At 40.1% G+C, this 24809-nt stretch overlaps 1 protein-coding gene across 1 annotated transcript in view; it reads right to left on the bottom strand.

Annotated features, from left to right (window-relative positions):
- The window catches only part of TTN (titin), a 282010-nt gene that overhangs the window by 174456 nt on the left and 82745 nt on the right, over window positions 1-24809 (bottom strand). Inside the window, exons 63-98 of the mRNA XM_080669120.1 lie at window positions 24513-24800; window positions 23991-24269; window positions 23411-23692; window positions 22086-22364; window positions 21685-21966; window positions 20646-20924; window positions 20244-20531; window positions 19822-20100; window positions 19450-19728; window positions 19074-19352; window positions 18664-18951; window positions 18248-18535; window positions 17431-17712; window positions 16889-17167; window positions 16486-16767; window positions 16059-16337; window positions 15683-15970; window positions 14650-14928; window positions 14278-14556; window positions 13899-14177; window positions 13471-13758; window positions 13041-13328; window positions 11339-11620; window positions 10857-11135; window positions 10155-10436; window positions 9761-10039; window positions 8962-9249; window positions 8574-8852; window positions 8189-8467; window positions 7821-8099; window positions 6950-7237; window positions 6515-6802; window positions 5756-6046; window positions 3436-3723; window positions 932-1024; window positions 529-814 (exon numbers count right to left, since the gene is read on the bottom strand). Of these exons, the coding sequence (XP_080525246.1) occupies window positions 529-814; window positions 932-1024; window positions 3436-3723; window positions 5756-6046; window positions 6515-6802; window positions 6950-7237; window positions 7821-8099; window positions 8189-8467; window positions 8574-8852; window positions 8962-9249; window positions 9761-10039; window positions 10155-10436; window positions 10857-11135; window positions 11339-11620; window positions 13041-13328; window positions 13471-13758; window positions 13899-14177; window positions 14278-14556; window positions 14650-14928; window positions 15683-15970; window positions 16059-16337; window positions 16486-16767; window positions 16889-17167; window positions 17431-17712; window positions 18248-18535; window positions 18664-18951; window positions 19074-19352; window positions 19450-19728; window positions 19822-20100; window positions 20244-20531; window positions 20646-20924; window positions 21685-21966; window positions 22086-22364; window positions 23411-23692; window positions 23991-24269; window positions 24513-24800 (9994 nt within the window). The remainder of the gene's footprint in view (window positions 1-528; window positions 815-931; window positions 1025-3435; window positions 3724-5755; window positions 6047-6514; window positions 6803-6949; window positions 7238-7820; window positions 8100-8188; window positions 8468-8573; window positions 8853-8961; window positions 9250-9760; window positions 10040-10154; window positions 10437-10856; window positions 11136-11338; window positions 11621-13040; window positions 13329-13470; window positions 13759-13898; window positions 14178-14277; window positions 14557-14649; window positions 14929-15682; window positions 15971-16058; window positions 16338-16485; window positions 16768-16888; window positions 17168-17430; window positions 17713-18247; window positions 18536-18663; window positions 18952-19073; window positions 19353-19449; window positions 19729-19821; window positions 20101-20243; window positions 20532-20645; window positions 20925-21684; window positions 21967-22085; window positions 22365-23410; window positions 23693-23990; window positions 24270-24512; window positions 24801-24809) is intronic.

The raw sequence follows: 24809 nt of genomic DNA, 5'->3' as shown, positions 1-24809 counted from the left end.
TGTAAACTTTAGAGCCTAATGAAAGAATTACAAGGAAAAATAATAACAGAAATAGAAAGCATTAATAAGGGATAAACATATCTCATGGAAAAGATGTATGGAAATGAAATGTTAATTTAATAATCCAATAATTATGTTGAAACTTAAATTGTGTTGAAATTATTGGTAATTATAAACAATGTTTAAAATAGTTGATCTAGAAAATAATTCAGAGCATGAGATATCATACATAGAAACAAAAATTGCATACCTAGTCACATAAATACGTTTCTATATAGGCCATTTCCTTTGTTTAAAATTTTATAATAAAAATTTATCTCTTTCTCAAACTTTCTTATGATTATTCAGAAATCAGTCTTAATGAACCACTAACTTCCGCCCAGTTATTGTGTATTTCCTTGTCTTTTTCTGTTAAAATGTCTGTGTGCTTATGTTCTTTCACAGTCTGAATCTTGGAGGGGATAGCCCATGCCTCTTGAGAGATCACTTTTGTGAGCGGAAAATTATATCTTTTAAAATTAAACTTACTTTTTCAGCATTGCTCTAAGATCTCCTTCAATTTTCTCTTGTTTCTTCCTTTCGTCCACCTGCAGGTTAACATTACTTTCAATTTCACCATGTTTATTAAATGCGACACATCGGTATAAGCCAGAATCGGTTTTTGTGGTGTCTCTGATCTCCAGCTTGGCTTCATCGCCTTTCTGCAGGATAGAAACGCGACCTCCTGGGTTCAGCTGTCTCCATTTCCCTTTTGTCCATTTCACATTAGGGATTGGATCACCGCCAACTTTTGCAATGAATGTTGCAGTGGTTTCTAAGGAGTAATGAAGACAAATAAAAAACTTAATTTTCCAAAATAAGCTCTTCCAAAATTAAATCACAAGTAAAATGTACAGGATAAGTGAAGATGCATTTTTCAGGAAGTACTTACTTTCCACCACTCTGATACTCTGAGGTTCTGATACGAAGAAGAGTTTCCCGTCTACCACTGCTTTCTTAGCTGTTGGGACGGCGGTTGGTTTGTCTAAAAACAAATTTACATGTTTTGTTATAACAATTACCTTTAGATTGTAAGGAATAATTACCTTTGTAAAATAAGTTTTAGGAGTTTGGCAGAGTCAAAAACATCATGCATTCTAGGACTCATTATATATGAGTGGATTACAGAACATAAAGCAATTTCATATACATTTATAACTAGTTGTAGCTGTTGCATACAGGCTGAACTACAATCATATTAGTAGTATCGAATCTTATATTTCTAGACTTGGCTTTATTATACAGATTTCTGTCAGGGCTACAAACCAGGATACCTTATGTCACACTAGAGGCCCAGTGCACGAAATTCGTGCATGGGGGTGTGTGTCCCTCAGCCCAGCCTGCACCCTCTCCAATCTGGGACCCCACAAGGGATGTCCGATGGCCCGTTTAAGGCAGTCGGACATCCCTCTCACAATCCAGGACTGCTGGCTCCCAACTGCTTGCCTGCCTGCCTTCCTGATTGCCCCTAACCACTTCTGCCTGCCAGCCTGATCACACCCTAATCACTCCCCTGCCAGCCTGATTGATGCCTAACTGCTCCCCTGCCAGCCTGTTTGCCCCTAACTGCCCTCCCCTGCAGTCCTGGTCACCCCTAACTACTCTCCCCTGCAGGCCTTGTCCCCCCGAACTGCCCTCCCCTGCAGGCCTGGGTCCCCCTCAACTGCCCTCCCCTGCAGGCCTGGTCACCCCTAAATGCCCTCCCCTGCAGGCCTGGTCCCCCCCAAGTGCTCTCTCCTGCAGGCCTGGTCACCCCTAACTGCCCTCCCCTGCAGGCCTGGTCCCCCCAGCTGCTCTCTCTTGCAGGCCTGGGTCCCTCCCAACTGCCTTTCCCGGCAGGCCTGGTCGCCTCCAACTTCCCTCCTCTGTTGGCTTGGTCACCCCTAACTGCACTCCCCTGCAGGCTTGATCGCCCCCAACTGCCCTCCCTTGCAGGCCTGGTCCCTCCCAACTGCCCTCCCTTGCAGGCCATCTTGTGGCGGCCATCTTGTGTCCACATGGGGGCAGGATCTTTGACCACATGGGGGCAGCCATCTCGTGTGTTGGAGTGATGGTCAATCTGCATATTACTCTTTTATTAGATAGGATAGAGGCCTGGTGCACGGGTGGGGGCCAGCTGGTTTGCCCTGAAGGGTGTCCTGGATGGGGGTTCCCTGGGGGCGTGGGGGGGCCTGGGCGAGGGGCCTGTGGTGGTTTGCAGGCTGGCCACGCCCCCCTGGCGACCCAAGCGGAGGCCCTGGTATCTAGGGTTTATTTATCTTCTACAATTGAAACTTTGTAGCCTGGAGCGGAGCCAAGCCTTCTATTTGCTCCGTGGAAGCAGCCATTTCTATTGGGATTTATGTACCTTCTATAATTGAAACTTTGTAGCCTTAAGCAAGGTGTGCAGAAAGCTTGGCTTCCTCCATCGCCAGGGGCAACCCTAGCTTCCTGCTCTTTCCAGCTCCGTGGCTGCCGCCATTTCTGTTTGGGTTTATGTATCTTCTATCATTGAAACTTTGTAGCCTTGAGTGGAGGCCTAGGCCAGCAAGGGCAGGCAGAAAGCTTGGCTTCCTCCATTGCCAGGGAAACCCAAGCCTCCCTCGTGCTCTCTGTGGCTGTAGCCATCTTGGTTGGGTCTATTTGCATATTCGCTCCTGATTGGCTGGTGGGTGTGGCTGGTGGGCGTGGCTGGTGGGCATGGCTGGTGGGCGTAGCAGAGTGATGGTTAATTTGCATATCACTCTTTTATTAGATAGGATTATTATCATTTTGGAACTTTACTTAATTTTACCCTCGTATACAGTGAAAAGAGTTTCAAGAAATATGATGTTGAACTTGGGGTAATTTCAGACAGATTTTAATTGAAATTACTAGAGGCCTGGTGCAGAAAATTTGTGCACAGGGGCAGGGGGTCCCTCAGCCTGGCCTGAACACTCTCCAATTTGGGACATCCCTCTTGCAATCTGGGATCGCTGGCTCCTAACCACTCACCTGCCTGCCAGCCTGATGCCACTAACTGCTCCCCTGCCAGCTTGATCACCCCTAACCACCTCTGCCTGCTGGCCTGATTGCCCCCTAACTGCCCTCCCCTGCCAACCTGATCGCCCCTAACTGCCCTCCCCTGCTGGCCTGATCACTCCTAACTGCCTCTGCCTTGGCCCCCTGCCACCGTGGCTTTGTCTGGAAGGACATTCGGAAGATGTCTGATCTAATTAGCATATTACCCTTTTATTAGTATAGATTTCCATTAAATTATCTAAACTTCAATTACTATAATAAGGGGGCTATAAATTGCAAATGAGCAATAACTGATCTTTCTAAAAATCTAATTACGTTCTTATGTAAATTGCAAAAAGCAAATAAATGTAAGTAGCTGTTGGCTTAATCTGAACAATACTTTTGAGGCATCTGTACCTTTAATGGTCACTTTTGATTTGGAAGTGTCACTTCCGGCCGCATTTGAAGCTTTACATACATAATCTCCCGCATCTGCTTTGGCCACATCCTTGAGTTCCAGCACAGCAGTCCCACTAGCAAAGCTGAAGCTGCATCTGTCTGAAGACTTGATTTCCTTGCCAGCCTTCAGCCACTGGATCCTGATTGGCTCCGAACCCTGGACGTGGCAGCTGAGCTGCACGAATTCTCCTTCACTCACTGTTACTGGACTAAGGTGCTGATCAAACACAGGTGGCTTCTTAGGCTCTGGAATTAAAAAAGGCAATTTAAACATAAAATAAAAAGGATCATGAGAGGAACACAAAGGTAAACAAGTATTAAATTTCAGAGAAGAAACAAGTTCTGCCTCTAACAGGTAACACTGGTTGCTGCAGTAGAACTGAATCATGTTCCTGATTGATTTCTCTTTGAAGTCAGTAGTTACATTTGTTGAATTAAAAAAAAATAAAGGCTTAAAAACAAGCAATGAACAGATACCATGCAGGCTGTTAATCACCCAAGCACCTGTGACCCAATTAAGCCCTGCCAACATTGCACTGGTGGGTATCATAACTGCTGTATACACGATTGATTCTCTCCAACTTGGGTACAGCTGCATTTTCGCTGAACTCTAAAATCTAAGGGCTTATTGAGGAATTCTTTTAATCTAGATCAGTAATTATTTTATTTTATTTATATTTTGTTAATCATCACCTGAGGATATTTTTCCACTGATTTTTTTTTAGAGGGAGTGGAAGGCAGAGGACAGAGAGAGAAACGTTGACATGAGAGACACACATTGATTGGTTGTCTCCTGCACGTGCCCCAACTGGGCCTAGGGATCGAGCCTGCAACAGAGGTATATGCCCTTGACCAGAATCAATCCCTTCAGTCCGAAGGCCAACACTCTATCCACTGAGCCAAACCAGGTAGGGCTAGTAATTCTTGCTACCCTCTGGGAAAGAAAGCGATCATTTGAGTAATCCATGAGCCCCACATCTTAATATGTGATTTTATCAGATGTTCATCTTTAGCTATTAAATGCAGAAAATCCAATCTTTGCCCAAAGGATTTAGGAGTTGAAGCAAATGAAAACCAATGAAGAAAATATGTAATATGATACAAAGTCCATGTAGAACTCAGTGTTGTGCAATGATTTTATTCAGTGGTTCTGAGACCTACATATATGAATAAGGCAAAATTCACAACTGCAAATATGAAAACTTCTGGTGTCTACTCTTTTTTTAAAAAAAAATTGTATGGATAAATACCTTCAAAATTCTATATAAAGTTATATCTACTTAAAGGCAAAAGCATCAGGAATGTAAATCATGAATATAAGCCACTGTCAATTACGTATTTTTCATTTTACTAATGATGTTTTAAAAATAAACAAACTTAAATACTATTCAATGAGTGATAAAATTTGAATTTTAAGACAACTCAAAACACACACCAAACAACTCAATTATATTAACCTATTAGTGATATTAACCTAGTATCTGAGCACCATTATATGGCCAATTACATCACCAGAGTCGGTAGCCAATTCCAAGCTGCTTTTAGGAGGTTAATTTGTAAAATGGTTTTGATGAATCTGCACCATAATCATCTGGGTGAACTCATTATGGGCAGAGGATCAGATCGAGACTATCCTCTTAAACAATATAGTCTATCTTTGCCTCAAGCTATGACTATGTAATTAAATAGTTCTTCCAGAATGAGATGCAGTAATATCATTCCACTCATCTATTTTTTCTCTGTAAGCAAATTTACTCTTTTATCTGGGATTAATGTTCATTTACAGGCTAAAAGCTTTGGGCAATATATGTCAAACAATAATCCTTTAGAAATATGTTTAGAAAAGAGAATGCACCAGAATGTGATATAACTTATAATAAGAAAAGCTAATGCAGTATTCAGTGATAAAAATATAAGAATATATCAAAATAAATGTGCTTCATAAAAATTTATATTTATGCATGAATTTTAAAGTAGACTTAGACTTCATACTGCATGAGAGAATTTTAGGATGGGATTTACTAGGTAAGATTTTTAGTCCAGCTACTATATGACCTCTTCTTAGGTCAGCCATGCAATTAAGTTACAAACAATATATATTTTAAGTAAACATCTGGAATTTTGGTAAGTCAATTAAATAACATATATTTATTTTCATTATAACTGACTTGGTTGACAGAGTTGAAGAAGAAAAGCACATGTCAGAGGCAATGCACACGACTACCTCATAGGCGGTGAAGAAAAACACAACAGTCTGGGGGCCATGCAGATAACTAACCTTTGATGACAACGGAAGATGTACACAGAGCAGAGCCTGCATCATTCGACACTTTGCACGTGTATAAACCAGCATCGCCCATGCCCGCCTTCTTGACTTGCAGCAGCAGGATGTTGTTCTTGAATGTGATTTCACAGTTAGAAGTTGGATGTATCTCTACATTATTCTTGTACCAAGCCGCAGTGATTGGCTGGGAACCGGCCACACGGCCCTCAAGTTTGAAAGAATGCCCTTCTGTTTCTTCTACTGTCTCTGAGAGCTTTTTAGTGAAACTTGGTGGGGTTAGCCGCTCTGTAAGAAATTGAAAGTACATATGAAATGGAGTCCAGAAGTAGTTATTACCATGAGGTTTTTCAAAAAAAGAAGTCATCTTTTTTCATTAAAATTCAATGCTGACCATCTAAATAGACAATATCAGTGTGTGTTCCTAAACATCTTAGCCTCCTCCCAAAGCTTATTCTAAATTGTTAGCTGATGTAAGGGATAGAAAATAAGGATAATGAATGGCCATTAACAGAACCAGATAGATGTAAAAACATAAAAGGGAGGTTGGTCTTAGGATTATGCAGAATATGTACAATTTTAGAGAAATACAGATTTAAAGAGATCACTTGTTCTCTAAAGAAACCTATATCCTTTTAATCATTTTATGCCATTTGTTTAAAAATGTGTCCTTAATTGCATTTGTCCTAAAAACCGCACACTTTATAGAATGTAAAATGACGACATTTTGTCGGACACATGCAAAATAAACCATACCTTTTATATTAAGTTGAGCTGTGCAGGAGTCCTTTCCCACCTCATTCACAGCATGGCAGGTGTACTGTCCAGAATCTCCCTTGTCTACTTTCACAATTGTCAGGTGGGCAGTGTTTTCCAGGTAACTAATCTGGTAGTTGCCACCACTTCGTATCTCTCGGTTGTCCTTGGCCCAGCTGACCTTTATTGGTTGTGTCCCAGTAACGTGGCACTCAAAGTCCGCACTGTCTCCCACCACCGCATCCACAGGGGCAATGTGGATGTCAAAGAAGGGTGGGTTCTTCCCCTCTGCGAGGAGAGCAGAAAGACAAGGTTTCAGGCTCCCTGTCTGGACCATCCCAGTTTACAGAAATCATGATGTTTTCTCCCAAATTTTGTACTTGATTATGAAACTTTTCATTACAGAAATAGAAAGAAGTTTAAGAATCCACAAACCTGTGAGAATGAGTCTGGCACTAGAAGAGGCAGACCCTATAGGATTTGTAGCTGTGCAGGAATACTGGCCTGCGAGGCTCCGGTCTGTTTTAAAAATATTGAGGGTGGCTACCTTATCTAAAAAGGATGTTTGAACATTTGGGCCATCTTTCAATGGCTTGCCATCCTTATACCAAGACACGGAGAGAGGCTCTGATCCAGTTACGGCACATTCAAAAACAACCGGCAGCCCAACTGTTTCTTGAACATCTCTCAATTGTCGAGAAAACGACGGTGGAAGTTTTTGCTCTGTAAGAACAGAATTGAAGTATTAAACACTTCCGGACATTTTAAATTTACTGGATATTCTCACAATTATTGTTAGTTAGATAGATAATGCCGTTTTTCCATTTCTACAAATGCATCAGGAGGTGTTAACATTTCTAGAATAACTTGGACCCAAAGGAAAACATGCAAACTTCTGGAGCAAAACTGTGTCACTCTTGAGGCCAGCCTAATGCACAGTAGGTGCAAAGCCAATAGAGAACTTGACCGGCTTAGGTACGTCTCCAGATATGCAGCAGGTCCTCTTACTTTTCAAGACTGCCTTCTGGCATTTTAAATGACACACTCAGAGGGTGGGATTTTAAAAATATGGTCCCTCATGTTTCTTAAAGATTTAATTATAGAGCCAAAGGACTACATGATCCTTCCAACTGAAGATTTAGTCATCTTATCTCTCTCTGGGAAGGCCATTAATTATAGGTGGAATTACATAAGCAGAAAATTTTGCATTTGGGAAGAATTTCCTAAAAAGAATGCTCTCATGAGATACTTTAAATCTAGTTCAAAAGAAACGCAAATTCGTTCACTTCTGAAATATTTCAGTCACCTTGAACAGTGAGGAAAGTTGATGAAGAGACTTCTCCCACACTGTTCTCAGCTCTGCAGATATATTCTCCGCTGTCATGAACGCCAACCTGGTTGAAAACCAGGGTTGCAACATTGTTCCTGAAATGCATCTTGTAGGTGGCAGTGGGTCTCAGCTTCGTATCTCCTTTGTACCAGGACACGGCAATTTCAGGGGTTCCAGCAAGTTGGCATTGTAATGAGGCAGAATCTCCAACAGTCACCTTCACAGGCTCCAACTGCTTGACAAAATACGGTGGTTCTGCAGGCAAGAGAGATAATGAGTCATGAAGGAGACAGGCCAGCATGCTTATTTATATATAAAGGTAGGAATGGACAGTCATAGCAAACCTAGGATCTGTATTTGTGCTGAACAGGAGTCTTTTCCCGACGCATTTTCAATGCAGCAGTTGTACTGCCCTGCGTCCTCCACCGCGGTACTTGGGATTTCCAGGATTGAGGATTTTTCTGTTGTGGTTATGTTCCACCTCTGAGAAGGAGCTATATTCATGCCATTTTTCTTCCACGTAACCGAAATGGCTGGAGTTCCAGTGTACGTGCCTTCCAGGATCAGGGCTTTTCCTTTCTCTATGCTGTAATCATTGAGCCTCTTCACAAATTTAGCTGGGGCTGTACACAAATTGGAAATGGGAAATCAAACACACATACATACAGATGTAGACTCGTCTATTAAGTCATGGATGTTAACCATGAAGGTGCGGGACATCCAACAAACCTTTGACATGGAGACGTGTTGTGCAAGAAGCTTTGCCGGCTTCATTCGTGACTATGCAGGTGTATTCTCCACTTTGTGAGGTGTCCACATCAAATAGCTCCAGTTCAGCAACTGACTCTTCCAAAGACACATTGCACCTGTCCCCTGGCACTAGTTCACTGCTACCCTTGAACCAGCTGACGCTGAAAGGAGGCGTTCCCTTTATGATGCTCGTGAAAGTTACATTGGCTCCAGTCAAAACATCCATGGCATCAGGTTTCTGAACAAAAGATGGTGGTTCTAAACAAAAAAAGCACACAGCAGAAAAATGTAATATTTTTGATTTGTGATGACCAAAGGCTTATAAATGATGAAATGCGGTTCTATTTTTACTGTATTCTTAACAGACCTCTCACAGTCAAAGGAGCACGGCATTCATCAGAACCAGCCACATTCGTAGCTACACAGGTGTAGTCACCAGCATCTGATTCTTCCAGCATGTTCACAGTTAAAGCGCACGTGTTATCTGTCAGGGTGGTCTGGTATTTCCTTCCACTGCTGATCTCATTTCCCTCATGAAACCAGGAGACAGAGATTGGAGGAGATCCACAGACTTTGCACTCCATTACAACTGAAGAACCAGATAGACCATTCGTTTCTTTCAATTTTCTTGTGAATGAAGGAGGAATAGTTCGGTCTAAATGTGATAAAAGTCAAACAAACAAGGGACATCAGTTATAAAAAGACTTGAAAAGAGATTTACTGTCTTTTTGATTGGATATACCTAGATCCCTTTGGCTCTTTTGCAAGGGTATCAAAGAATTCCCTATAGGGTCACACGATTGAAAGCCTTGAGGATCAATGGGCAGGATGTGCTAGGTGACTTATTAGGGTTATTGGGTTCTCTTTGCTATGACTCATTATATGGTGAATTATTCAAGTGTAAGTGATAGTAGAAGACCACTTTATCCCTTTTCAGGGATTCAGTTTTACTCCTATAATTCCGAATTGTGAAATTTCTCAGTGAGAAAGGGATGTAACTTTTGAACTTGGTCTTCTTCTAACTCTAGGTATGTTTCCTCTGATTTTACTGATTCAGATGATGTCAGACTCATGTAATGCTGTAGAGGATGGATCTTCCTCTACATATATATGTAAATCAGGAACTACATTATAATAATGCTACAACAAAAGCCTAATCAACCAACCTGACACTTGAACTGAGGCTGTGCAGCTGTCTTTGCCAACAGGGTTTTGCACCTCAAAGCTGTATACCCCACTGTCACCGGGGGCTACGTTGATAATCTTAAGACCAGATACTTTGTTGAAGAAGCTTATTTTGTATTTGCTGTCACTTGTCAGCTCTTTTCCATCCTTAAACCACTTAGTAGTGAGTTCAGGTGTACCAGTGACTATGCATTCCAATGTACAGGTGTCTCCTGTGGTAACTTTTATGGATTCTGGCTTTTCCACAATTGCTGCAGGTTCTAAAACAAGATAAAATTGCATCCAAATTTTAAAATCAAACAGAAAAACAAAAGAAAATGTGGACACTGGTAAGTGTATTCCTTGTGTTCATCATAACATCCTATTTGTACTGACCGAGAACGGACAGTGTAGCGAAGCACTCTTGCATCCCAGCATCATTTTTGATCTGACAGGTGTACTTCCCAGCATTGGCTATTTCTGCTCTTGAAAACTGTAGGGTTGCAGTATTTTCTGAATAAGAAATCCATATGTTGTCACTTTCTCTAACAATTTCCCCCTTATCTTTGAACCACACCACTGAAATTGGCTCAGCGCCTTCAATAGTGGTCTGTAGCTGGACTTCTTCACCAACGATGGTAGAAATGTCACTGAGCTTCTTCACAAATCTTGGTGGTGCTGATGAAAAAGAGGCATATTATTGATTTAAAATGTATGGGATTAATAGCATTTCCCTTAATCATGAATGCTAGTAATCAAAGTAGTGATAATGTGTTGTTTCCATATCTTAAATAAGAGGCATTCTCGGTGATTGTGAGCAGGGACACATTAGAGTTTGCAGTAAGAAGAAAGAGTTGAACGTCTTGTACTCTCCAGCCTTCTAAATCAAATTGAAACCTATTGGAAAAATTGTCGAAGAGGATAGTTGGTGCAATTTAGAAATGGGATGCACCCTAAACAAAAAGATTTGGAAAGGGAAAAAAAGGAAAAAGTAGAAGAGATAGCTAGTGATAAAGAACTGGACAACAGCTAAGGGGCCAACAAAGCATTAATATTACAAGAAAAAGAGTAAGTATAAGAGAATGAAGTCACTCTAACCTTTCAGAGTGATAGAACCAACACAAGTGTCACTCCCCACATCATTCGTGACTTTGCACTGATATTCCCCAATGTCTGCAGTGTCGACATTCAGGATGTGAATACTTGTAAGGAAGTTCTCAGACATTATCTTGTACTTCTTGCCGCTCCTAAGTTCTCTCTTGTCTTTATGCCAAGAAACTTGAAATGGGGGAGTACCCTGAAGCTCACATTCGAGATGAACATCAGTTCCTTTAAGTGTCTCAATGGGATGAGGCTTTTTGCGGAAAATGGGTGGTTCTAAAATTGGAAGGTAATTCAGTTAGGAAAAAGAAAAGAAAAATTAGGATATATTCTGCAAATATATAGTTACAAGTAAGATTCAGTTTTCTATTGTATTCTTTAAAAATTTTAAGACATCGATGGAAAGTCAAACAGGGTATTAAGAGGACAACTAGAGAGGAGGCTACTGTGAAAAACACAAAAGAAGGGTAAGATCTGACCTTTAACTTTTAAGGAAGTGCTGCTGCTTGCACTGCCCGCTGCATTGCGGGCCTCACATGAGTAGTCACCGCTGTCTTCAACACTGAGATGGTGCATTTCCAACACCGCCACTGAGTCCAGGAATGACATTCTGAATTTACTGCTCTCTTGAATTTCAGTTTCATCTTTGTACCACAAAACTCTGATTTCTGGAGACCCTCCTATTTTACATTCGTATCTTGTGGATTCATCCTGCTTCACAATTCTTGAAGGTTCCAGCTTTTTAATGAACCTGGGTGGTTCTATGGAACCAAGAGGGAAAACATAAGGTAAGGGATGGAAAAGACACATGTAACTCCAGATGAAGTAAAAAGAGGAATCTCTGCCAAACGGAGAGGCTTTTAAATACATTTATTTTTACAAACACCCACATCAAATATTATTTCAGAAGAAGGAAACACCATTGATTCCTACTGTATAACCCTCTTCCCAATAAAAGAATCACTTGTCTAGTACAAGATCAGAGGCAGCGTGTGTATCTGTTGGCAGAAGCACTATGAGGTTCATGGGGAATAAGAGAGATTGATTACTTTCTGTGTGTGAACCAGTGGAGGACTGTCTATTTCCTATGGTTGAAAATATATTATTTATGTACCATAATAAGTCAGAATAGCAAAATGGGGTCAGCTATGCTAATATTTTTAAAGTGCCTCTTTCTCCTATAGGCTTTAGATATTTCTTCAGCCTTCATAATTTCCCCTTGAAGTGGGGAGGGCAATGCTTTCCTCATTAACTGAAGCAAAAAATTCAAGCTTAGGGAGATAAAGATGGTTAGTTATATGTCATAGAGCAGGTGGGCTGCTAACTCTAATTCTATTTTCTTTAAAGATATTTATAAACTACCACCATCACAAATATCCTGGATAATGCTCTATGGGTTGACCAGCAGTCCACTGAGTGAAGTATTTAACTTCTGACAACAGCAGCCATGAACATACTATAGAAGGAAATGGCTGTCTTCCAAAATGTCATATATATTAATGTACTCCCCACCTCCATGGCTTCCATTATTATTATTATTATTACTATTATTATTATTATTATTATTATTATATTTTTATTGATTTCAGTGAAGAAGAGAGAGGGAGAGATAGATAGAAAATCAATGATGACAGAGAACCATTGATTGGCTACCTCCCACATGCCTCACAATGGGGATTGAGTCTGCAACCTGGGCATGTGCCTTGATAGGGAATTGAACTGTGACCTCCTGGTTCATAGGTCAACATTTAACTGCTGAGGCATAACAGCTGGGCCTTCCACAATTATTTAAGTGGGGTCAATGGAGAACAAGCTATTGAAATAATTAATCTGGACTCTCCTTGAAGAGCTTGAGAGTCTGGGGCTCTGCTGTCCCTTACTGGGACAAAATCCATTCATTTAATAACTATTGGGAAAAATAAGTCATTTGAGATAACTTCCTTTATACTTTGATTTTCTTATAATTCTGTAAAATTTTTTTGTTCATTCTCTCTTTAATGTATATTTTTAGCTTTTGAAAATGGATTTTCAGTCCACTTCAATAAAAAAAAAATTTGATCCACATGATCACTTTTAATTACTTGACCATGATCCTAAACATAATTTTCAAGCACATTCTGCCTCTTATATTTTAAGATATTGAAAATGGTAGAGACCTTGCTACTTTACTCAAGCGAGTACCTTGTACACCCAGATGAGCAGAACAAGAGTCTTTTCCAGCTGCATTGCTCGCATAGCAGGTATACTGCCCAGCATCACCTTTGCCTACTTTGAGTACTGTCAGAGTGGCAGTATTTTCAACCAAAGTCATCTTGTAGTTGCCTCCAGGGCGAATCTCTCGGTTATCTTTGGCCCAAGTGATTTTGATTGGTGCAGTTCCAGTTACATGACACTTAAAAGACCCACTTTCTCCAAGAGCAAGATCTACTGATACAGGCTTTAGATCAAAGAAAGGAGGCACTTCATGCTCTAAAAAGAATGAATACCAACATGGTGAGTTCAGTTTCCCTGCTCCCTGACACAGAGCAGAAACAAAGTGGCACCAGAGTTTGGTGGCCCGGAGCAGTGAAGTTCCTTTACAATGCAGAGAGTAATGTGATGAGCTACTTACCTGAGAGAATGAGCTTGGCACTGGATGAAGCAGTTCCAAGAGGATTAGAAGCTGAGCAATTGTACTGACCAACGTGGCTCTGGTCAGTTTGTAAAATCTGAAGAGTTGCTACATTATGAACAAAAGATGTTTGCAAATTAGAATCATCTTTCAAAAGCACCCCATCTTTGTACCAAGACACTTGAAGAGGTTCTGAGCCATTGATGCGACATTCAAATGCAACTGGGAAGCCAAGAGTCTCATGGACATCCTTCAGTTTTCTTGCAAAAGTAGGTGGAAGTTTGCGGTCTGTAAAGAAATTACAGATAGACCTTATTTACAAGACAGAAAATATCTACAACATATTTCAGTCCATTAAATTTTTGTTGTTTTTAAGAAAATGGATTTGTCGACACACAGCAAGACTTGTTAAGCAAAAGCATCATCACCTTTGATAACAAGCACAGCTGAAGAAGCAACTGCCCCCACACTGTTTTCTGCCTTGCATGTGTACTCTCCCACGTCACTATGGTCCACCTTGTTGATTACTAAGGAGGCAATGTTATTTTTGAATTGCATTTTGTATGCAGGAGCAGATCGTAGCTTTGTGTGTTCTTTGTACCAAGAAATTCTGATTTCTGGGGTTCCATCCACTTTACACTGCAAAGTTGTAGGTTCTCCAATGGCTGCTTCCACATGTTCCAGAGGTTCAATAAAATAAGGTGGTTCTAAGGTACAAAGAGTGGTAGTCAATCAATCATGCTAACTAACAGAGGATTTTTAAGAGAAAGAAAAGAGAGCAATAAAAAGAGGTAACTGTCAACACACCTAAGACAGACACCAGAGCTTCACAAATATCTTGACCGGCCTCATTTTCTATCAGGCAACTGTACTGTGCATAATCCTCTACTGTGCTGTCGAGAATTTCCAGTATGGTAGATTTTTCTGTCATAGTAACACTGCAATTCGAAGACTGTGAAAGGGGAAACTCGTTCTTCATCCAGCTCACTGAGATGGGAGGCGTGCCTGTATATGTGGCCTCAAGAACTATGGGACTTCCTGTCTCAACACTGAAATCAGCCAATCTTTTCACAAAGGTGGCTGGTTCTATAAGGAGAAAATATGAGGGTAAAATTGACGTCTTCAAGTGAAGACTTAGAAAAAATTTAAAAGATACACGAATTGTAGTGAAGAGCAAACCTTTCACAAAAAGATGTGTGGTGCAGGAAGCACTGCCAGCATCATTAGTAACGAGGCAAGAATAGTCTCCACTCTGCAATGGCTCCACCTCAAACAACTCCAGTTCTGTGACAGAATCTTCCAGAGAGATGGTGCATGACTCCCCTGACACCAGTTCCCTGCTGCCTTTAAACCATTTGACCTTGAAAGGAGGGGTGCCTCTAATGACACTGGTGAATGTGACACTCATTCCAGGTAAAACTTCCACAGAATCCGGGGTTTGTTCAAAAGATGGTGGTTCTAGATACCCCAGGGGGAGGGGAAGATCAAGAGAAAAAGAGAAGTCCAAGTGAGAGGTGCTTTTGCTATTTGAAGAAAAGGGAGCCAATTAGTGTTTTGGGGAATTTATCTGAAGAAACCCAAAATACTAATTCAAAAGAATATATGCACCCCTATTTTCATTGCAGCATTATTTACAATAGCCAAGATTTGGAAGCAGTTCAAGTGTCCCTCAGCAGATGAGTGGATAAAAAAAGGTGTGGCACATTTACACAATGGAATACTACTCTACCATAAAAAAGAAGACAATTTTACCCTTTGCAACAGCATGGATGGACCTGGAGAACATTTTGCTAAAATGTTTCAGAGAGAAACAGATACCATATGATTTCACTCATATATGGAATTTAATGAACAAACTGAACTACCAAGCAAAATGGAGACAGACTCATAGAGGGCAGACAGACAGCTATGGTGGTGGTGGGGGGAGAGGGGTGAGATGGTCAGGGGGAATGAGGAAAAAAGAAAACATAAAGAGAGAAAACTCAGGGACTCAGACAACAGTGTGGTGATTGTAGGGGGAGGGGATGGATGGAGGTGCAAGAGTGAATAGAGGGGATAAATGGTGATGAAAAACATAAAATAATAATTTTAAGAAAAGAAAAGAGAGCCAAGACTAATAAATGAAGATGAAATAAAGAAATTCCATGCAAGGCAGGCACCAAGTCACGTGGAAGAGACTTAAGAAACGGCAGCCTGATCCTTGCACACTGACCTTGCACAGTCAGGACTGCTGAGCACTCCTCAGAACCAGCCACGTTGGCAGCCACACACGTGTATGTGCCTGCGTCGGAAGGCTCCAGTAAGCTCAGATTCAAAGTACAGACATTTTCCGAAAAGCTGGACTGGCATTTAGGCCCACTAACAATCTCATTTCCATCCTGAAACCAGCCAACAGAGATAGGGGCCGAGCCAGAGACTCGGCACTCCAAAACCACTGAGGCCCCCAGGGTGGCGTTCGTGTCTTTCAGCTTGCGGATGAAGGAAGGAGGCACAACTCGATCTATGTGGAGAAGGGCAGTTTTCTGTTTAAAGAGAAGCTTTATTTTCCAGGAAAATTTATGTAACCGTAAATACCTCCTACTACTTACCGGAAATGTGAACAGATACAGTGCAGTTACTTTTACCAACACTGTTTTTCACTTCAAAGCTGTATAACCCCTTGTCACTCATTTCTGCACAGGGGATCTTAAGTGAAGCCACTTTGTTGATGAACGTAATGTGATGTTTTCTGTCTGCAGATAATTCTCTTCCATCTTTGAACCACTTGGCTGAAAGTTCTGGTGATCCAGCCACTACACACTCTAATGCAAAAGGATTTCCAGTAGTGACAGTCATGGGTTCTGGCTTCTCTATGATTCTGGCTGGTTCTAAAAGATGAAGTATAATTACATTGAAAATAAACTCACTGTCCAAACTAAACATGTAATCAATATTGGGAAAGAGTAATTTTTGTAGAAAATGATCATGGGTCAAGTAACCTGATTTTCCCCCCTCAGGCTATACTTTGTTACTAACCTAGTACAGTCAAGACTGCAGAACATTCTTTCATTCCAGCATCATTTTTGATTTGGCACACATATTTTCCGGCATTAGATGCTTCTGGGCTACCAAGGTATAGGGTTGCGATGTTATCAACGAATGAAATTCTCGTGTTTTCACTCTCTCGGATGACTTCACCTCTATCTTTCAGCCAGACAACAGAAATGGGCTGGAAGCCTTCCACTACAGCCCGCAGCTCGACAGCATCCCCAACAAGGGTTGAGGTGTCACTCAGCTTTTTCACAAATCGTGGAGGTTCTAATGAAAGAAATTTGTGGTTTAGGGGGAAAAAAATGAGAATCACACCCATATAAATGATTGGTCAAGCAAGAAAAGATGAAAGGAGGAGGTACATATGTTTGTGCCCATATATACAAACCTCTGAACTTGACAGTGCAGACACACGTGTCACTTCCCACCTCATTAGTAGCTTTGCAGTGATATTCTCCTACATCAGAGGCTTCAAGATTAAGGATATGGAGACTTGTGTCAAAATTTTTTGAAGTAATTTTAAATTTCTTGCTGCTTCGAACTTGCTTCCGGTCTTTAACCCATATCACTTCAAATGGGGGCGTTCCCGAAATTTCACATTGTAAGATGACATCAGAACCTTTAAGGGCTCCTACTGGAGAAGGCTTCTGGGTGAAAACAGGAGGTGCTACGGGGGGAAAAAAAAGATAAACAATAAAAATATTTGCATACTAAAAAGGAAAAACAAATTAGAATCTACAATCATTAAGAATGGCTGGTGTGACCATATAACAATATGCTAACTTAAGAAATGACAATTCCTAAAAACTAGTTTAAGAACTGCAAGCAAATACTCTTAACTAGCCTTGCTACTTTGGAGTTCATAACATTCCTGAGCAGGAATGGAAATCAGATGGGAACGAAGAAAGCAGTTCATGAAGTGTGTCTAACCTTTAACGGTCAACGCTGTGCTGCAGCTGGCGTCTCCAACACCATTGTGAGCTTCACAGATATAGTCTCCACTGTCCTCGGCACTGGCTTCATTGATGGTGAGCAACGCCACGGAATTAACGAAGGACATGCTGTATTTCCAACTTTCGTGAAGCTCACTGTCATTTCGGAACCACACCACTTTGATTTCTGGGGAACCACTTATTTTGCATTCCAGTTGGATGGCTTCTCCCTGCTTTGCAACTTTTGAAGCTTCTAATTTCTTAACAAACTTTGGAGGTTCTAGTAAATCAAAGGGAAAAAAAATAACATGTTTGTAGTTGAAGGCCCTATAAGTGCTTATTTAAACTGGTTTAGTAAGAATATCCTTCCTGAGAATTTTGTGGTGAAATAAGTTGCCTTTTCTATTAAATCAGCTTTTCATATTTTTAAAGAGAATTAAATTGATAAGTTTATTTTGTAGTTTGAATTTATAAGTTACAACATACAAGTTAATGTATTATAGAAATGCTTGATTAATGTTTAATGATGATAAATCAGAATGCTATGGAACAGGAAAGAATGGAAAAAGAGAATGGATAGTTGAAACAACATTTAACAAATATCAATTAAACAACACTTACTGGTAGGATTACACTTATCAATACACTAACTTAAAGAACAATACAAAGAGAAAACGGAATTTTGATTAATGTTACCTCCAACACAAATATACAAATTGTAACATGATCCAGTTTATCCCCAAATTTAAAAACTAAAGAAACTTTTACACAAACATGGGAAAGAACAAATATTGGTAAATGCCACATAACGATACCTTTCACACTGAGTTGAGCTGAGCACATGTCTTTGCCAACATCATTGGTTGCTTGGCAAGTATACTGACCGGAATCGCCTTTGCCTACTTTAAGAATTCTCAAATGGGGAGTGTTTCCCACACATGTGATTGTATAATTTCCTCCAGGACGGATCTCCTTGTTATCTTTTGACCAAGTGATTCGCATTGGTTGAGCACCAGTAACATGACACTCAAAGTCAGCACTTTCCCCAGCAATAACATCTATAGATACAGGCTTGATGTCAAAGAAGGGAGATTTCTTAGGTTCTGGAAGATGAGAAGAAAAGGCAAAATGTGTGTGGTTTTTTTTTTTGCTTTTGTCATTGGCCATTTCTATGTTGGCAATAAGCAAGAAGTCACGATTTGCAAAGAGAAAGATTGACATGAGAACAAACCTCTTGCTGTCAGTCTAGCACTAGAAGATGCTGTTCCAAGAGGATTGGAAGCTGAGCAAGAGTACTGGCCAGAGTGACTCAAGTCAGTCTGCAAAATTTTCAAAGTGGCCACATTATCTACAAAGGATGTCTGTAGATTTTCATCGTCTCGCAAAAGTACCCCATCTCTATACCAGCTCACTTGGATGGGTGCAGAACCATTTAATCGACAAGTGAGTGTAACTGGTAACCCAACAGTTTGTTCAATGTCCTTTAATTGTCTTGCAAAGGAAGGTGGGAGTTGACGCTCTGTAGGAAGACAAGTGATACTTGAGGCATTAGTTGATGAAATGAAAATTTCTCTTATAAAGATAAAAGAGTTAAGATAAGGAAAAAAAGACATTTATTAATTTCTAAAATAACATCATCACCTTGAATTCTGAAGACAGTCTGAGAAGAAGCAGTTCCTATGCTATTTTCTGCCTTACATGTGTACTCTCCACTGTCATTGATATTCACTCTATTAAAAACAAGTGTGGCCACATTGTTTGTAAAGTAGGTCCTATATTCAGGTGTTGGCCTTAACTTGGTGTCTCCCTTGTACCAAGACACTGTAATTTCTGGTGTCCCAGCAACTTGGCACTTTAAAGAAACCGAATCTCCAACGGATGCCTCCAGAGGTTCCAGTTCCGTAACAAAATAAGGTGGTTCTAAAGAAGAAAGGCTCACATTAGCAACTGGAGTGAAAGGAAACCAAATAAACCATGCTTCCTGTTAGATGAATGCTGATCAGTTAAGACAACACACCTAATGTAGACACCAGAGCTTTGCAAACATCCCTTCCTGCCTCGTTTTCAATCTCGCAGGAATACTCTCCTGCGTCTCTTTTTGTGCTATTCGGAATTTCCAGGATGCAAGTTTTCTCTGTTGTGACTATGTTGCATTTTTCAGATGGGGTTATGGGAACACCATTCTTTTTCCATGTAACTGAAATGGGAAGTGTTCCAGTGTAGGTGCTCTCCAGAATGATGGACTTCCCTGGTTCTACAGAGTGATCGCTTAATTTCTTCACAAATGCAGCAGGTTCTGGTGAGTGACAAAGCACAGCAGTTAAACACAGTAAAAATACAAAGATATCAGTGTACAGAAAATAGGAAGAACAAATGCACTTGAGCAAACCTTTAACAAAAAGACGAGTGGTGCAGGATGTTTGGCCAGCACCGTTAGAAACCACACAGGTGTATTCCCCACTCTGAGATAGGTCAACATTAAATAATTCCAGTTCTGCTACAGTGTCTTCAAAATAGATGTTGCACCTGTCTCCTTTCACCAGTTCTCTGGCACCTCTGAACCAGCCAACCTTGAATGGAGGGGTTCCTCTGATAACACTTGTGAAGGTGACATTTTTGCCTGGTAGTACTTCCAAAGGTTCAGGTTCCTTCACAAAAGAGGGTGATTCTACATAGACATGGAGGACAATGAAAAGATCCTGTAAGCTTCTAACTTAAGTGCAATTTTGAATAAAAAAAGAAGAGCACTTTCAAATGTGTGTCAACCCAAAGAGGAATTTGTAAGAAAGGGTTTGAGTGTCTAACACTGACCTTGTACAGTCAACACTGCGCGACATTCGTCAGACCCAGCGACATTAGCAGCCACACATGTGTAATTGCCCATATCTGACATGTCCAGAGAATTCAGCTGCAATGTGCAGACATTATCCGAGAATGTGGTTTGGTACTTTGCTCCACTGACAATCTTAGTTTTCTCATGAAACCAGGCAACAGAGATAGGCGATGATCCAGCTACTTTGCATTCCAAGATGCAAGAAGTCCCCAGCACCCCACCAGTATCTTTCAGTCTCCGTGTGAAAGAGGGAGGAACCATTCGGTCTGTGTGACGAAAGGCAAGAGATGCGTCATGATTTGGAAGAATAGAAGACTCTTGAGAGAAGAAAATTTAAAAGGAATTTGCATGAGCAATGGGAGGAATTCATCAGAACTAACCTGAGACATCGACCACAGCTGTGCAGCTGCTTTTTCCAACATTATTTTGAACCTGGAAAGTATATGTGCCTGCATCTTGCCTTTCAATGGAGAGAATCTTTAAGGAAGAGATTTTGTTGTAGAAGCTAAATTTGTGTTTTTGGCTGCTGGTCAATAGCTTTCCATCCTTGTACCATTCAACTGAGAGTTCAGGAGTGCCAGCCACCTTACACTCCAGAGTGCATGTTTCCCCTACAGTCACTGTCATGGGTCCTGCCTTCTCAACAATGACTGCAGGCTCTGAAATACAATTCAATAGTCATCTGTCAGTCTGGTAGAAGTATCTCTACTATCTTGATCTCTACTTTCAGATTCACTAAGATTGTTTATTTCAATGAGATGCTATGTGAGGGCTCTCTCTCTAGACTCAAAATGTGATTTCACACTGTCATCAGTTATTATTATTGGAGTTATTATTAAGAAATATGTTCGTGCACTAGTTGATTTCCAAAACAATTCAGATAATCTAGATTAAAATATAGATATTGATTTGCACTTGACATTGAAAGCAAAGGCTACATGTTATTTTTAATTACTTGGTATTTTGTTCTACTTTCAGGTACAAAAGATAGCTTTTTGGAAGTTGTTACCCAAACAATTAAAAATTGAAATTTAACATGCCCAATGATGAAAGTGGCAAGTTTTTCTATCATTTTGATCTTTGCTGTTCTTGCCAGCTTTAACAACTAGTACTTTGGAAACAAAAATGTCATGCTGGGCTCCTATTTTTTTTTTTACAAGTAACTAAAGATAGTCATGATTACATCTGCTAATCCAGCAAGAAATGTAGTAAGTAAACAGTAAAACAGATGGGTATTTTCTGTTAGAATCACAGAGTTTTGGAAGATTTATTAGATTCCCTAAACCTTTCAAAAAGATGAGGGTGGGTAATATAGCTCTAGGAGAAATTCTGAGAAGATTCTACCAGTAACTCTTAGTAACTCTCTCAGCATTTGGCACCCCTTTCTATCAGGGGATTATTGTACCATATTGTACCAACCTAGAACAGTCAATGTGGCCATGTTCTCCCTCATTCCACCATCATTCTTGATTTGGCAGATATACTTCCCAGCATTAGCTGGTTCTGCTTTTGCAAACTGTAGAGTTGCAACATTTTCCACAAATGTAATTCTGATGTTTTCACTTTCTCTAATCACTTCTTCCTTCTCTTTAAGCCACTGGACAGAAATAGGCTGGACGCCTTCTATAGATGCTTGTAACTCAGCAGGCTCCCCAGCTACAACGGTGAGGCTGTTCAGTTTGGAAACAAATCTTGGTGGTTCTGAACATGGAAAGACGGATGGAGATTGTTCAAAAGGTCGTCCAGATAATGGAACAGAGGGAAAAAAAAGCATTTTGCACATTCCTGCCATTTCTACCACAAGCAGGAAATAGGCTTACCTTTTAATTTAACAGTGCAAATGCAAGTGTCACTTCCCACTTCATTCTGTGCTTTGCAGTGGTATTCACCAATGTCTGAAGTTTCGACATTGAGAATGTGAATACTTGCATGGAAGTTTTTGGATGCAATCTTGTATTTCTTGCTACTTCGGAGTTGCCGCTTGTCTTTGTACCACACCACCTCAAATGGTGGTGTTCCTGAGAGTTCACACTCAAGACTAACTTCAGTATTTTTAAGGGTTTCTACTACAGGAGGGAAGCTGCTAAAGACAGGTGGTTCTGTAAAAAAACAAGAGTTTCTTATGAATTGGGCTATTTAATTTCATAGAATATTTTTATTTCTTTGTTTTTAAATTGGAAGAGTCAAGATACTTTAATGGGGAAGTGGTGTCAAGTGCTATTGCTTGTGTGGAGGAATAACAGCTTCAGAGTGGCCATTAGCCTTTAAGAAATCACTTAACTTCATTGGCAGAGAACCTAACTGTCCTTACTAAGCAGTTCAACCCTCTGTCTACTCCATCTTACTTATTTATCTTGGACTATAAAGGTTGATCTGCAAGTTGTTAAAATCTAATCAAAAGAGGAAAACACAACCAAACAAAGCCAAACCTCAATTATAGTCATTAATATGATTTGCATGAGGTATGGAATCCTGACTTCAGGAATAAATTTTTTGTATATGATCTACAATGGAGAGACTTGGAAGTCATCCAACATTTGTGATCTGAGTCTTTTGCTTCAAAAGATGTTGACTGCATTAATCAGAACATAAAAAAATGTGGACTTTGTGACAAAAATATTGGAAAATGGCAGTAGAAATACCAGTATTATTTGCACCAGCGTATAGTGATATAATTTTATAAAAATAGGAACTGATTTTTGAGAGAAAAGAATACATAATTGTTCTGTTTTAAACGTAAGGTTAAAACCAATATTGCTTGCATCTTATTTACCGGTAGTAAATATTCCTTGTTATTAATGATAAATAGTATACTGAGGACAATATATTTATAAATTGATTTTAAAATGCCTACTTTTGTGTTTTTGCATGCTTTTGAAACATCAAATTTGAACTCCTTGGCTAATTTGTGTTGAGAGTATCAGAATTATGGCATTGAAATAACCAGAAAATATCTCAGAAGATTGGCTGCATGTAAGTAAATCTTAAGAAGAAATAACATTTAAAATGGGAAATAATACCAGTTTGGGAAAATATTCTATGAACTCAAATGGAAGCTAAAGTGACAGTAAAGGAATAAAGAGCTATGATACCTGGGGTGAAGAAGGTAAATTTCAGGTAATGAACAGAAGAAAGAGATCTCTACCTTTTACTATAACCTTGGTACTGCAGCTTGTGCTGCCAGCAGGATTCTGAGCCTCACAAATGAAATCCCCACCATCCTCAGTATCAAGATTGTTCATCTGTATGACGGCCACCGAGTCAATGAAAGTCATCCTGTATTTATCACTGGCTGGGAGTTCATGTTCATTTCTGTACCACACAACTCTGATTTCTGGGGATCCAGTGATCTTGCATTCAAGCCGTGTTGAGTCACCTGCTTTTACTATTTTGGATGCTTCTAATTTTTTTACAAACTTTGGTGGTTCTAGAGAGTGAAGGAAAGAGGAGATTATGAGGGAACAGATACAAATAACAAAAGTTCAGTCAGGTAGTATGTTGAAAAGAGCAAAACACATGACCGATGCCTGGCAGATACAGTGTACGGTGTTAGAAAGAAGGGTCCATCAAATTTAAACTCCTTGGCTAATTTGTGTTGAGATTATCAGAATTATGACATTGAAATAACCAGAAAGTATCTCAGAATGATTGGATAGAAGCACAGTGACAGATCACAGAAAGGACCACAGGTTAGACAGAAACATAAAACAATCAAACCTGCACACCTGTCACAAGCAACATTGTAGTACAAGAGTCGCTACCAACATCATTGGTAACTTGGCAAGTATATTGTCCTGTCTTGGAAGCATCCACTGAGTAGAGATTTAAGAAGCTAGTTGACCCTTCTAAGCCAATGAAGCATTTAGGTCCAGGGGAAAGTTCCACATCATCCTTAAACCACTTTATTTTGAATGGTGGTGTTCCTTTTAGAACTGCTTTAAATTCCACTGCAGAATCAGGGATGGCTTGTTGGCGCCCAGGTTTCACTAGGAAGCTTGGTGGTTCTACAGGTTATTAAGAGAAATATATTAAATTAAACCCCTTTAGTTAAATTATTTTGACAGTTTTATGGACATATAAGAAAACCTTATTGAAAAGAGGTAATGACTGAATATTTCTTGAACTCAAATACATATCTAAAGAAACAGAATTATTGAGACTTTTATCTCTAAAGGATACAACGTAAGAGTGATACACTTTAAAAGCAATTACAAAGAAGAATCAAGAAGAGGTAAAGAAATTCCAACCTTTCACAGTTAAGATGCCACTGCATGCATCATCCCCTGCGACATTTGAGACCTTGCACGTGTAATTTGCAGTGTCTTCTAATTCCAGGTTATAAACTTCCAGGGCCACAGTGTTCTCGTGACAGACAAGTCTGTATTTTGCACTTGTAGATATTTCTTTTCCATCCTTAAACCACTGAGCACTAATAGGAAGTGAGCCAGAAACCTTGCACTCCATATGAATAGAAGAGCCCAGAACTTTATCCATTTTGGTTAATTTTTTGGTGAATGATGGAGGAATATTTTGATCTGTCCAAT

This window comes from Plecotus auritus (assembly GCF_963455305.1).
Source record: "Plecotus auritus genome assembly, chromosome: 5".
Lineage (NCBI taxonomy): Eukaryota > Metazoa > Chordata > Mammalia > Chiroptera > Vespertilionidae > Plecotus > Plecotus auritus.
This window is presented reverse-complemented; position numbering and strand designations above follow the sequence as displayed.